General features: G+C 42.4%; 1 protein-coding gene across 1 annotated transcript in view; it reads right to left on the bottom strand.

Moving 5' to 3' along the window:
* LOC308330634 (FERM and PDZ domain-containing protein 4-like) overlaps positions 1 to 5,595 on the bottom strand; it is a gene marked incomplete at its 5' end in the record, with an annotated part of 28,920 nt that extends 23,325 nt beyond the window's left edge. The window contains one exon of the mRNA XM_080785585.1: positions 5,555 to 5,595. Within this exon, the coding sequence (XP_080641711.1) occupies positions 5,555 to 5,595 (41 nt within the window). The remainder of the gene's footprint in view (positions 1 to 5,554) is intronic.
* Between the last annotated feature and the right edge of the window lie 8,961 nt (positions 5,596 to 14,556).

Below are 14,556 nucleotides of genomic sequence, written 5' to 3'. Positions count from 1 at the left end.
GTAATTTCACTTCTGTGTTTCCTAATCACAGCCAGTAGGCTCCAGTAGAGCCTACTTTGCATTGTAACCTACCTACATATCGGTTGATAACTTTCGAAGCCGATGGTACATCACTGTTCGCGGATGACTCGACACGCCCTCGGGCAAGGGCAGATTGCAGTTTGAGGAAGCCCTTAGCTCTGAACTCGGTAGAATCTGCACCTGGCTCACTGATAACTATCACTACACCTAAGCTAGCCTGGCCCAGCCAGCGTGCTTTCTGGTCTAGAGCGCTGGAGAATATTGGTTCACCGATCAGAGGTCCCCCCTCTGCCCCTCCCCTCCCTGGTAGAAAACAGCAGAGAAAACACTGAGGAAACCTCGTGCAGCTCGGGTTTAACATTGAGCACTTCCGCATTTTGGACACCAAATGTTGGTGCGGAAAAAAATGCGAAGTAGACCGTTCTTACGGGTGCTTCAAAACACCACTGAGCAACTTCTATTGAAATGAATAGCAGGCGACGGGGCTGTAGCTCCGGTCCTCCCTCTATCCTTTATAACTCTATGGTTCCCCTAAGCTTTCATTTTTTGAGCCGTAGCGAAAGGAAATAAAAGCCTGGGTAACGAGGCTACACCTAGGCAAAACTGAATCCCTTCTTTTTGGGTCCAGAATAAACCTCTGCAAGGTTCAAATACTTCATTGTCAAAGTGGGCGACAATGTCATCACAAGGAAAGATGAAATTACCTACCCATCTTAGAATGCAACCAAAACCAACCAGAAAATGGTAACAAAAGTAATCAGAAAGGTCAACCAAAGAACAAGTTTTCTATTCAGGATCTCCTTTGTGGTCAGGAGCACTCATGAGTCATCCAATGCCATTTCGACTATGCATGCACCTTGTGGTACTTTAGCACCTCAAATGCATTAAAAACAAAACTGCAGCCCTCGCAAAACCATAGTAAAGCAACTTGCAATGGGCCTGGTCTTCAAGATAGCATAAAAACAGGGTTACCCATGTACCTGTCACACTACTTCAATAGCGTAAAAGACACACACAGGCATAGAGAAGGACTTGATCTCACTGAACCCAGTTTCGGCACAAAAATGGGGTCAAATTCGTTCTACTGCTCTATCACCAGAATGTGGAATGCCCTACCAACAGTCCTAAAAGTGTGAGTCCTTATACTCCTTCAAAAGTCTAAGCTTATCAGCGGAAATTACCCCCATCCCCCATCTGTTTACTGTAAATATCTTTAATTTGTATTACTACTACACAGGACCTCGATGGAAACAAGCCCTGGGCTTATTGGGTTATCCTTTTAGCATTCTTTATTATAAATCACTGGCACCGTACGTTGTTTGCAAAGTTGCAAACTGTTATTAAAGTATTCAATCAATATAGCCTATCTGATTTGATTTACCGGTAGATTTTTTTTTTTTTTTTACCAATCAAACCCTGACTATATTAAATAATTGTAAAAGAGTATTCGTATTTCCACCAATGGATGTGCTGTGTTACAGTACATGAGTAGGCCTACTTTCCTATGTTACTTCCTCTGTGCTCTTGGATCTCTCTTGAATTCAACAGATGTTTACATGCAGGTGGAGAGTGCTCGTGTAATTCTGTTTGGATACTGTATGTAATCTATCTGTGGACAAACAGCAGATGAGATGACCAGCCCCTGGGAGCAGAGGGGTGGCTCAGACAGAGAGGAACCAGTCTGATTAAAGGGCCTCATTTCTCCTCTCTCTCCTACAGTAAGCCTCCTGTTGGGGGCAGAAGTACACTGTCTCTTCTTGTCCCAGAAAAGTGTGTCCTGTTTGACTTGACTAAACACTGCCACTGCACTACATGAATGCACTGGTCAATATAATAGCTTATAAATACTGTGGCCCATAATATCTGTGTATTGCTATAAATGGTCTCATCATCAATACCTGTACCTTCACCAAAATTTGATCAATTTTTGTGAGCATTTAGTCCATTTTGGGCCAGCACAAAACGACAGGCTGTTTAGTTGGCTTCGGCGGAGAACAAATGGTGTCCACCGCCTACACACTGTATGCAGGAGTTGATACTATAATTATCACACCAACATGATCAAACCTGAAAACTTCAATTCCTTGTTTGTTTCCATATTGTGTCGGTAGTATTGGCATAGAAAAGAGCTATTCATATCCAACTGCACACAGCGTTTGATGTATGTATTTTTTGGGGAGACAAAATCGCTGAATGTGCCTATTGCATTTCTGTATTTATTTTGTTCGTTGCAAGTGATGATATTGTTGCCATGGGCAACAGCACTAGCACTATTCAAGGCAGCTCTCTGGTGGATCTCTAAAGAAAGCTTTTCAGGCTCTGTTCTCCTTTGGGTGGAATAAGAAAATGTGTTTGGGAGACAACCCAAAATTATGTTCCTGGTATTTTACACTGAGCAAGTGAGCACACTTAAGTGCCACTGGCACTGACTCTAAGCATTGTTAACAGTAATCCAGCGTATGTAATCCAGACAGAGTATTAGCACCTAAAGGTCTACAATAAAATATGTAGTGTTCATTTAACAGTGTAAAAATGGGTTAAGGTTAGTTGGGCCAATTTTTGCACTCTTTTACACTGGAACCTGGGAGTTCTCTGGCACCACCTAAAGGAGGCATTTCGGTACTGTACACCACCCACACATGATACAAGCGGTTATATTTCATTGCATTAATCTCCATTTGACATCATGTGATGATGAATTATACACCATTTTATTGTGAGTATTCTTCAGGTTAGTTAAGTTAGAATGCAAACACTTCCACACACACACACACACACACACACACACACACACACACACACACACACACACACACACACACACACACACACACACAAAACTACCGCTGGGGGCCTCTGCATCCGCATGCCTCTCAAATCACCCCTGGTGCTTTAATGAAATACCCCCTGGTACTCCTTGTTTTAATGTAATAACTACAGTACAGTACGAGCCCTCCAAGTTGCGGACAGTTGGTTCCATTCTCATGCTGTTAATATTGAACTTTAAAGTATCACTAGCTGTAACGAGGAGGATATACAGAAAAGTGATTTTCTGTAGCTGTATCTTTTCATAAACCTCCATCAATCTATATTGCACTGTAATGTGCTGTGGACCCCCCTGTGGTCCATGTTACAATCTCATTGTGCTATTCATTGCTTCCATTCTAAAAGCACTAAAGTAGAGAACAAAATGAATGGTCGGCTGAGACCTCTTGCACTAGCCACTATAGCCAGCTGGCTGTCAGTCTTTGCTGGCCCCCCAGCCATCGCATTCGCTGGTGTCTTCTGCCCTGAGAGTTTCTGATTTAAACAGCCATGAAACTCTTTTGGTCCCCTTGTACTCTGATGAACATTTAGGCTAATCAGATTGTATCCAGTCCAGTGACTTCTGTGTGGAAAATGTTGCACTTTTAAAATAGGACTGACCTTGGCTCACGTAATGGATTGATTGAGTTATGCCTCTTTGTAGAACATATGCTTCTACCACCCACTTCAACACTGAGCTGACATATAGTCAAATTACTCAATTTCATGCGCTTTTGAACTCATGAAGAATGTATTTATCATAGTTCATATTTCATAAATAGCAAATAACTATTAACTGTCGCAGAGTAAAAGGTTAAACGGTACACAGACTGGATTTTTCTGCAGTACTTCTTCTTCATTGCTTGAGTTAGAATGACACAGTCCCCAGATCAGTCAAGACCTTTCCATTTACAACTTGTAGCTTACGCTATGTGGTCAAACAGGGAAACAGGGAAAGGTGTTCACTATAGACATTAACACCCAGTGAAGAAAATCAAAACAAAGCAAAGAAGTCACTCCTCTTCCTGACAGCAGAGACATTTGGGGCGGCAATGTTATGTAGGAGCTACCTTATAATTGAGTAGGAGAGATTTCATGGTCTCTGTGTAACACATACTCCGTGCTATGGCTTTGGCTTACTGTGTGAAATGTTCCATCGTCCACGCCAGAAAACAATTTAATATTATTGACTGAAATTCTGGCGGCAGAGACAAAGCATTTGCAGCAGTGCTTGCCAGCAAACAGGGAATATATTATGTACATCATTATTAACAGTGACAGGATGCAGGTGGTCCACAGGGAGCCATCATGTAAACTGTAAATGTGTCCATGGCGGGACACTTACAGCCAGCAATGGTCCCCTCAACTGAAGCAGCAGCCCTGTCTTCAATGGTCCCCTCAACTGAAGCAGCAGCCTTGTCTTCCCCGTTTGCTTCCCCTGTTTAACTGCAGGTCTGGTTGTTAATCTCTTCTAGTGGATTTGCCTACACTGGAGCAAAAGCAGCATTCCGTATGACTCAAAAACCGTCACTCTGTGAAATGACCCTAATTTGCAAATTAATTAATCTTGTTATCTATTTGAGTCTATTAATAAAATAGAAACTGATGTACAGTGTATAATCAGCCCTGGATGACTCATGTAAGACGGGCAACTATATTATGATAAAAAATGGTTGTGAGATAATTCTTTGTGAACTGATCTCACAACCAATACCTATCATGTGGTGAAGCTCAATCCCTTAGGAGGATTACTGTAGAAAATCATGACAATCTAACAATCCAACACTGACAGTGGGTATGAACTGTCCTCCAGGGCAATGAATTAATTACACCTCTAATCACTTATTATTTAAAAAGGCATCGTTTCAAGGGGGTGGGGGTGGTGACACGCAGCAAGGGTCGTCGGGATCAGGACTCAAACCTCCGACACTATGCCCAGACCCTATGCCCAGACGGCCGGGCCAATGATAGGTTTTAAATATTAATATTACAATAAGATGGTCTATCTTAATTATATTTGTTATTGTAAAAACTGTTACACTGTAATCTTGAGTTTTTTGTACAAGGCAGAACTTGGGAATCCTCAGCACTTTATTCTGTTAGGTCATGGAAAGTTTGAGTTAGAGAACTGCACGTGTAGCTCCAATTAAGGTCCAATGAGGAACTTTGACATAGTAGCCTAAGTACATTTATTGGAATAACCTACAGCTTTTGCCCCCATATTTACGTAGAAATTATTCAGCATAATATTTACCCAGTAGATATTAACAAAAGGACAAAGGATTGTCATAACACTGCAAAATCCTTAAAAATGTCAAAAACATATAACCATGTTTGTGCAATTATGTTATTTTCTGAACTTAAAAGGCAATATATACACACACACACGCACATTTGTGTTGTTGTTAATGTACAATCATGAAACTGTACAGTTAAATGAATTAACAAAGTACAGTAACATGTATGTACTGTATGCATCAGCATCTGCCATCCACAGTACACCCACCCTCTCCCCACTATTTCACTCGTTCATTCGCTCCACATAAAATCGCACAGCAAGTTATTCCCACCGACGTTTGACAACCATTGCAACATGCTACTCCTGTACTCAACATCTGTTCCTGTCTCCTAAATCCCGTATCTGACCACAGAAGAAGAAAACCATTGCCATGCAGCGGTAGACATGCAGGCATGCCCACACAGTGCTAGCAGCATCCATCGGACTCACCCTGACAGCTTTGGCATCTTTACGAAGCTGAACACATCCATGTGTGCAGCAGACTGCTGCAGTCAGTCAGGGCTACAAACAAACCTACTATCTACTTTTCACTCCGGCTCCATTGTCCCACACTGTTTAGCAGTAGGGAAATAAATAATGAACAAAACCGAGCTTCCACAAGTCAGGTGGAGAGATTAGTCCTGTTCTCGGGGCTTCTGCATGGCTGAGTGATTGCCGTGTCCTCGCTCTCAGTGGTGTAAATCCACAGCCCGTGGAAGAGGATGTGGCAGCTAGCGCAGCATCAGTCTCCCCTGGTTACATCCTTCCATTCGTGCATCCGTCAGCCAGCCAGCCGCGAGAAAGCCACCTTCATTTAATATCCATCGCTGTGGAATCATGAGCGGGAGTCGCGGCACAGTTACAACAGCTTTGAAGAGACGCGTAGAGAGAGAGCAAGTGCGAGGGCAGAGAGGGAGGGAGGGAGGGATAGCGAGAGGCTGGAACGGAGTGATAGAGATGGAGAGAGTACGAAGAATAGGAGGAGGGTAAGAGATCAATGGGAGATAAGGGGATGGAATGCACATACATCTTCAGTGTTCATTTGTCCTTTTATAACTCTTAAAGTGTACAAATGTTTCCCAGTGACCCTATATGACTCCTTTGGGTTACATTTGTACCATCTCAGAGTTAGATTTACACAGAGGACTTTGCTGTGTGCCAGGGGTGGACTGAGCCAAATGTTAAATTAGTTGTCTGTTGGTTGTGTTGTGTATCATTTATGTTGTACCGTAAATGTGGTGTTGTTAAGGGCTTGTATTTCAAGAATTTGTATGGGCCTCGACCCGAAAAGCCATTAGAGTATCTGCGCGCTGGTTGTGGTGGTCCAGTCTGGGCCAAATTCCGTGCATTTTTGTCTCAGCCCAGCCCTGCTGGGTGCGTGGGGACGCTGGGGTTGTAAGGGCAAACAGATACTGTGGGTGCTGATGAATGCAGTAAAAACAGCCTTGTCAAGGCCAGCGCCATGCGTCATAGGAGTCAAAAGAATAAGACTATAAGAGCACTGGTGTCCCTCTTTCAGGGAGCAGGGCGGTGTGTCAGATTGATGGGGTGAGAGAAAGAGAGAGAGAGCGCATGCATGCGTACTGTACATGCAACTGCAAGCGTGTCCAGTTGACAATGCACGCAAACATTTGTTATGAGAAATCCTTCACCTACTGAAGGTTTATACCCTCGAAGAGGTCGTTTAATCTTTTATTGAGTACGGTATTCTAAACCCAAACTACGAATAAACTCCCTAAATGCTCTCCTGTTGCCTTACCACAGCAGAGCACTGAGAGCAGGGTTGTTAAGATTGCTGTACCCCGCATGGAATTCCATGGAGGATAATAGGAGCAGAGCATGTGTGATTAATCAATGTCCAGAAGAGAGGTGAGGAAGGCTTTGTTGTGACTCATAGCTATTCAGCTCTTAAGCTGCACATTATTGGCATGCATCAGGCATCCTTTTCCTCTGAGATATTTACATAGATTGTAAATAATATTTACCATGTTTCGATATATTTTCATGTTGTCAAACCTAGTAAATACCTTTAGCTATTTTATTGTTGGATTTATGTTGGTCTTATTTAATCCTATTTCACTTCAGAATTGAATGGATGACTTGACTAGAGTATTTGAAAACATTAGCACTACTGCACTAGTTATATCGTCCCCCTTCAAAAGATGAATCACCATGTCTCTTATCCAATAGTGGAAGAAACGCCTTCACATTAATCAAAGACTACAGATGAGTCACCTGTGTCAAAAACCACCAAGAACCAATTAGTAGTTTGATACTTCTTCAAGGCACCACATGACAGCTTGATAAAAAGGGTCTTCTCGCAGTAATAAAGGCAATTTATTCAGTCACCCTTCTCTGCAATGTGCCAATGACAAATAAACAAATCTGGCATCCAACGTCACAATTTAAGGATCAAGCCACAGCATTCCACACATTGAAATATTACTTCTGATTAAGCCACTAATTCAATGTGTTGTTTTGTCCCATATTTATAAGTAGATAAAACCTGTTCAGCTCTAGAATGGAAAGCAGTAACCGGGGAAGGAGGCACATAAGACATTTCTGCAGTAAAAAGTCAACGCAGCTACAATGCTTGTTCATCTATTGACATCTTAAGCCACTGTTGTGATTCCCATTAGCTGGGATGAAAGGAGGTTATTCTGCTTCCTGATTGTTCTCCTTGGGGATGTAGTATGTGAGTAGGCTGACAGAATAATAATCAGTCTCATCAATAACAATAGTCTATGACTCTATGTGGTAACATTAGCAGGAATAAGATATGTGAAGGCTCAGGTCGAGGCATTTTAAAGCAATGATTATAGCAACCAGTTTTAATTAAAATGTCACAACTTAATTAATAATTCTATATTAATGTGTCTTTGTTGAGGGACAGAGGGGACGGACGGACAGATGGACGGACAGACAGACAGACAGACATAGTAATCAGAAACGGAGAGAGACAGAGAAAGACGCGCAATAATGTATGTAACTGAGATCTCCTATACTTGCGTGAGCCCAGTGATATCTAGGTACCTCCTTGATATATGCTTCCAAATACTTACTCACAATATGAGATACTTAGTAGTATGAGATATTTACTAAGTATTAAGTATTGTTGTACAATGCTTCTACGAGCGCCTCAACCAGATGGACCCAAGGACAATACACTAACAACATGGGGAATACAGTGCATCTGCAGCGAGAACATAAAACATGAGGGGCCTGAGGATACACCAGGATGAGATGCTTGACAGCGGAAGCGATGACACAGCCCACAGAAGCAACTTCTGGCGAGACGCAAGAGGAGCCGCCAGGCCTAGAGGCTGAACACAGTGCCCAGAGCCTCCTTGTGTCGCCCACAGCCACTGCCAGCACTCCACTGGTCCGTCTATTACCCAATGCACATGAGCCTCCGGATACCATCAGCTGCTGTAACTGCAATCAGTGCAATGCACAAATCCTCCAGAGCCACCAAGTTCCATCCACATCAGTTGTCTGTGCTCCACTCACCTAAGCAAGAATCCAATGAATGGCCCCAATCCACAAAGATAGTCGCAGTTGCATGACGATCAGATATTGGAAGACGCCAGGGGATGTAAGGGGAGTTGTGGACTGCCAGCTGAAAGCCATGGCTACCATATAGTGAACAGCGCAGCTGAGCCATTTGGGACAGAGGATGGCAAGCCCACACCATTGCCTAATGCTCTAAAGCAGGGGTGCCCAAGAGGTAGATCGTGACCTACCAGTCGATCACAAAGGCTGTGCAGGTAGACCACATGGCATGGCCCTGGCCTAAAATATAAATAATATTCTTTGGCATATGCCACTTGAATTAAGGTGACTTAATTGATTTACATCAAAAGGGGCCTGCCTCAAACCCACAATGCAATACTTTGTTTTCGACGAGAATTACGAATGCCACATGGTGAAATTGAAAGTGTACACCACCACCACAAAATCTAGATTGTTTGTTTAACCGCAGCAACCTTTCACCTTTATTGTCGGCATGTCTTAAAAATAGGGGAACATTCGGCTAAAAACAACATTCATCTACCTATTTTCACTATTATGCATGGTTTAAGTGGTTAATGGAAGCCATGAGTCATCCAAAATGGAAGAACAAGAAACCGGCATTGAAGGAAATGAAGGACACATGATGTTGCAAGTGCAACTATGAAAATATTAATATTCCATTACATGGGTGTTGTGTTGTCTGCACCATTCAGAATAACACAGCATTCCAGTCTTACAAACCATACGTTATTCAAATCTTTATTCGAAGTGAGTGGCATATTCAAAGAGGGTGCATATATGCAATTAATGCATGCACACACTCACGCGCACACACTATTACTGTTCTAACCTAATGGATAGATGTCTAATGTTAAATCTAACCCTATAAGCATAAAAACTTGGGGGCATCAATTTTTGGGTTCATATTTTACACGCACGCACTCCAAAGCCCCCACAGGTAGATTTTTAAACTATTTTCAGCAATGGGATAATATCATTTTTGGTGGGTAGATCTTGTTCTGCTGGTAGCTCTCAAGTAAAAGAAGTGTGGGCACCCCTGCTCTAAAGTCTATAAAGTCTAAACCAAGCAATGACATTCCAGACCCTCAGGGAAGAACGCAAGTAATAGCAGTGGATCGGCAGCTGCCCATGGGAATCAGAAGGTTCCCGGTTCGATCCCTGCATGGCTCCCTGGGGTAGTATTGAAGTGTCCTTGAGCAAGACTTCATTAACAGATACCTCCCAGTGAGCAGGTTGGTGCTTTGCATGTAAGTCACTATATAAAAGCACCATTTAATTCAAGAGGCAGTACAGGCAGGAAGCATGTCAAGAATTTGGGCAATCACTGTACTTCTGAAAAGATACTGAAAAGATATGGGGTAGGTTCTTTGAGGTTTTACCTTCAATATCTCCTCTGGGTTGATTTAGTTTTAGTTTTATCTTTTTTTCCCCACTTCCACAGTTTTATCCACTTTTGTCTTTTTTTGGGCGACTCCTCTGTGTACCACCAGAGGGTGGCTCAAGTACCACTCTAGTACCAGTGGTTGTGGACCTCTGCCTTGGATCATCATAAAGGTCTCCTCAATATCATTATACAAAACATGTAGATCACTCAGATCAGGGAAATGCTGTGTCCTTTTAACCTTTTAGCTGTATACTTCCATGAAATGCACGAATCGTCCTTATTTTACTCTTTTTATATACGTATGCATTATTTTTATCTTATTTTTCTTGTACATACTGTACATGATGTTTCTGATAGTCTTTAGCTGTCTGTAGGAATGAGAGACTGCATATTTTGGCCATTTGTCCGCTTGGTTTGGACCTGTGGCCTAGAGGGCAGCATGACTGGCAGAGATATTGGGATCAGGCCAGCTCTATGGAGATTCTGGCTCAGGCTTTTACACCAGTAACATCCCACTGCTCTTGCGATTCCATAACCTCCCTTCCCCCTGCTCTTTTTGAAAACAGCTTATTTCAGTCATTTCACCCTTGCTTTGAAACTTAAAACTCACCAATGCCTTAAATATTGCCACTCTTTGGATCTCGTTGCTTGCCTTGGAAAGCTAAAATAAGTCGAGTGTAATAAACACTTTCCTTAAATCACTCATACGTTCTGCAAGTACAAAGAAAAATAAATACACGCTCAAACAACATTTTAAGAACTTGTGGCTCTGTGTTGTTTAAAGGCCCTGATGAGCAGATGGGATGCTGTGTTCGTGATTGGTGGCATTTTGTGCATAATGGGCCAATCCTAGCCAATCCGAATGGAATAAATCTGGATCTGATGGATATGACTACAGAGAAAATGTGTACCGATTTGCATAAGTTTTGGACAAAAATGCTGAGCGGGACCTAGGCTATAGTGAGCCTGTTATAGTGCCACCATGAGGCCAATTTAAGAAATGTGTGACTGGATGTCTCACCTTCCTTGGCCTACTAGAAGTGTGTGTGCAAAGTTTCATGCCAATTGGTCCAGGGGACCAATTGGCTCCCATGAGTCTGCCCGACTCATGGGAGCAAAAACACAATCCCCGTCCCCTGCCATTCCAGCCTGGTGGCGCTAAAAAGGATGGGATCGTGAAACAAAATCATTTTATACGCACAATGTGCAACACTGTATGGGTAACATGCTGCATTTTAGCATGCTGCAGAGCAAAAAGGTCACTTTGTCCGTTTTTAAAAAGACTACTGTACCGTACTACCGTCCAATCTTATCTTGGCACCATATTACGTCCTGGCCCTCAACCAGATGTGTGTCAGCAATCGTCACAGCAAACTGAACCAGCATATAACCACCCCCTCCCCAAGAGTCCGCTGTCTGTCGCTGTGTTTGTGTACACTACTACATTCCTCCATCTTTCTGTATATGAGTCACTCACAATCCATGCTAATTATGGCACTGCTGATGTATTCATGGCAAAAAGCATCTGGGGTACATTTTGAGAACTAAATTGCATCTTGCCATATTCATTCAATGGTGCGACAAATTGTGATCAGTCATTAGTACTTTGTGTTACAGTACCTGGCTACAGTAGTAGCTACAGTACTTCATGGCTCTGAAATATTATGTATTTAAGTGACTACCTGCTCATGAAGTTCAAAGTAAATACTGAGGATAAAATATAGTTATATTACTATGAATAAAGCAGATGTAGATTTTGCCACAGCACTAGAGCTCAACTAGCAACCACCCTGGGTGCATCTCTGCTGAGAAGATGCAAAGGGATGGGTATTTTACTTTAATGTTGCTCAACATGTTAACACAGGATACTGGTGGTTCAAGTTTGATGCTACATAATATTTTCAATTTACTGTAAAAGTTGTGGGGATAATAGGATGGGATCTGGTTGTTCCACTGACCAGTGACCACTAGAACATATTTAGTATTAGCGGAAAGAGCAATCACAAAGCTAATTACTATCATCGCAGTTTTGTCAATCAACCAATCAATCAATCAATCAATCAATCAATCAATCAATCAATCATCAACAACATCCCATTTGTACATTGATAACCATATACAGTATTTTTGGAATGCTAGTATTTTTAAAGACATAAAAAGACAAGTATGATTAGTAATACAGTATCCAGATAAAAAATTAATTAACATTCCTATTCAAGTCCCCTAGCTATCATCAAGGAGACTCAACTGAAAGCCGTATTGACCTTCACCTTACTGATTGATACATCACAATGCTACCTTATTCCAAGTAACTGCTAAGCATTTAGTACAATCACCTTTGCCGTGGGGTAATTGACTGATTCATTTTCAAACCAGGGTATAAACACACTTTATCTGCAGTACGTAGCCTACTCACTGAATAACAGTGAAGACTCCAAGTTCGTTGTCATCGTCTTGGTCCATCTCAGTTAACAAGCTTTTGAAATAGCCCTTGTTTCGACCTTTTACTTGCTGTTTTTTCTCGTGGCCTGTACTAACAAGTCTCCCTCACTGATGTGTACTCCTGTCCTCTTTCCCTGGGTTCAGAATTTCTCTCTGCACCATGCTTGATTTGGAGTTTCCATAGGCGACTGAGCTAGCCTGACTAAGCCATTCAGTTATCATCACATACCGTGCTCCAAGTGAGGGGGCCAGTACCCCCGGGGAGGAGACCGAGCTTGTCTCTTCTGCCTCAGTAATGAAATAACATCACATTCCGGGCCAGTGCATCAGAAAGCATGGGGGATCAATGTTGAACAGCTGGACTCCAATGGGTGGCTGGGTTGGAGTTAAGGATTCCCCAGTGAGTAGAAAATGCCACACAGTTGGTCTATTGGGTAGGAATTTACATGTATTGACCCGTGTTTCATAATAGTTTTGCCTGCTGATGGTGATGTATTAAGTATTGTTCAAAACAGCTCTGCACAAAGTCAGAATGCTACATCGGAACTGTTGATCGCAATCCCTGAGCAAGACATTTGAAAAATGGCATTTGTTTTGTGATTATCGTGCATGGAAGCTTATAAATTAAGCTTTAACTATAATCCAAATTCTATCACTATGCGCCTGCCACCTGTCACTCTGTATAGAGCCATGTCTAAATCCTAGTCTATGTATGGATTATTAGATCTTAACCTAAATGTAACACAATAGCACTCTATTTCCATTTCCCTTTCCTCATATTTTGTGTAATATCCATATCTTTTATCATCTTTAGTGCAGGGTTCCGTTCACATATATAATGAATAAACTATGCACGTAATATCTAATATCCAGATCAGTAACTGTCTGTGAGTATTCTGCCATGAAACCAGGGCATCACTGCATCATGATATTTCATTAGATTATGCTGTGTAGTTGATTTCATGCATGAATGGTGTATGCAGTCCTTCACTCGCTATGAACTGAGGCACGTGTGTTTGCCTCTGCAAGGAAAGGGAACTGATTGCATAACACACCCCATGCTATGCATGGACGGTGGTCTATGGTTGTCTAGTCTAGACTAGAGCTACTGGGAGTTTGCTGTCCTGAGAAATGCACAGGTATGGGAACCGCCTGTGGCTCTAATGGAGTTGTATGACTTATATAACACATCCTTACTGCGTATGTTACTTCGGGAATATTCCGCAACTCATCTCTAGTACACACTGCAGCCCATAATGGTTATTTTTGTTTTTGCTCTTTTTTCTGGCTTATGGCTCAGTCTGCATATGGAGTATTAACCATATGGACCGAATGGCACTCAGTGAGGTTAAACACAGACAAAAGTAGATCCCTCTGTGACATAAATACTTAACACAAACCCATCCCGGTCATGTGGCCTGACTCTCGCCCCTGGGGCCACACAGTGCACTGCATCGCATCAGTGGCCTGTTTTTTCCATGACACACAGGCCACGCCACTTAGCACGGGACAGGAGGACGTTCAAAGTGCAATAACCCCGTGTATACTGTACATACAATCACATCTCTAGGATGTTTTGTCAGGACCACCACAATGAAGCCACGGATTTAGTCCAATGAAATACGCTGTGCTGTTTTGTGCACCGCTGTGCTGTGTGTGTGTGTGTGTGTGTGTGTGTGTGTGTGTGTGTGTATTCAAGAATGGTTCATTGCCTGAATACTTGCATGCAGCGTTGTGCACGGAAATAGCAGATCTATACGAGCTCACAATCCATTGCATTGTGAGCTTGTAGGCCGGCTGTTTTCAGGCCAAGAATAGACTAGAGTAGACCCCTGGGGGATGCAGGCCAATGGAGTACCGTATCTAGTAGTTTAAGTGGTTAAAGGCACTGTGTGCAATAAAATATAACTTCTCTTTCTGACCAACGTGGAGCTATACATGCTTGATCCTTGTAAAATGCTTTTGGAGCTCGATGGCAAAATGTTATATCGATCTCTATCTCTCTCAAACATAAAAGAAGCATTTACAGTTTATCGTAGTTGTGTGCAGAAACACTTAAAACCCCTAGAACAGAGTTGGCAAAATTCTTGGA

Source organism: Protomyctophum bolini (assembly GCF_963924005.1).
Source record: "Protomyctophum bolini genome assembly, chromosome: 16".
In the NCBI taxonomy this organism is placed as follows: Eukaryota; Metazoa; Chordata; class Actinopteri; order Myctophiformes; family Myctophidae; genus Protomyctophum; species Protomyctophum bolini.
The sequence above is the reverse complement of the archived record's forward strand: the minus strand, read 5'-3'. Positions and strand labels throughout refer to the sequence as shown.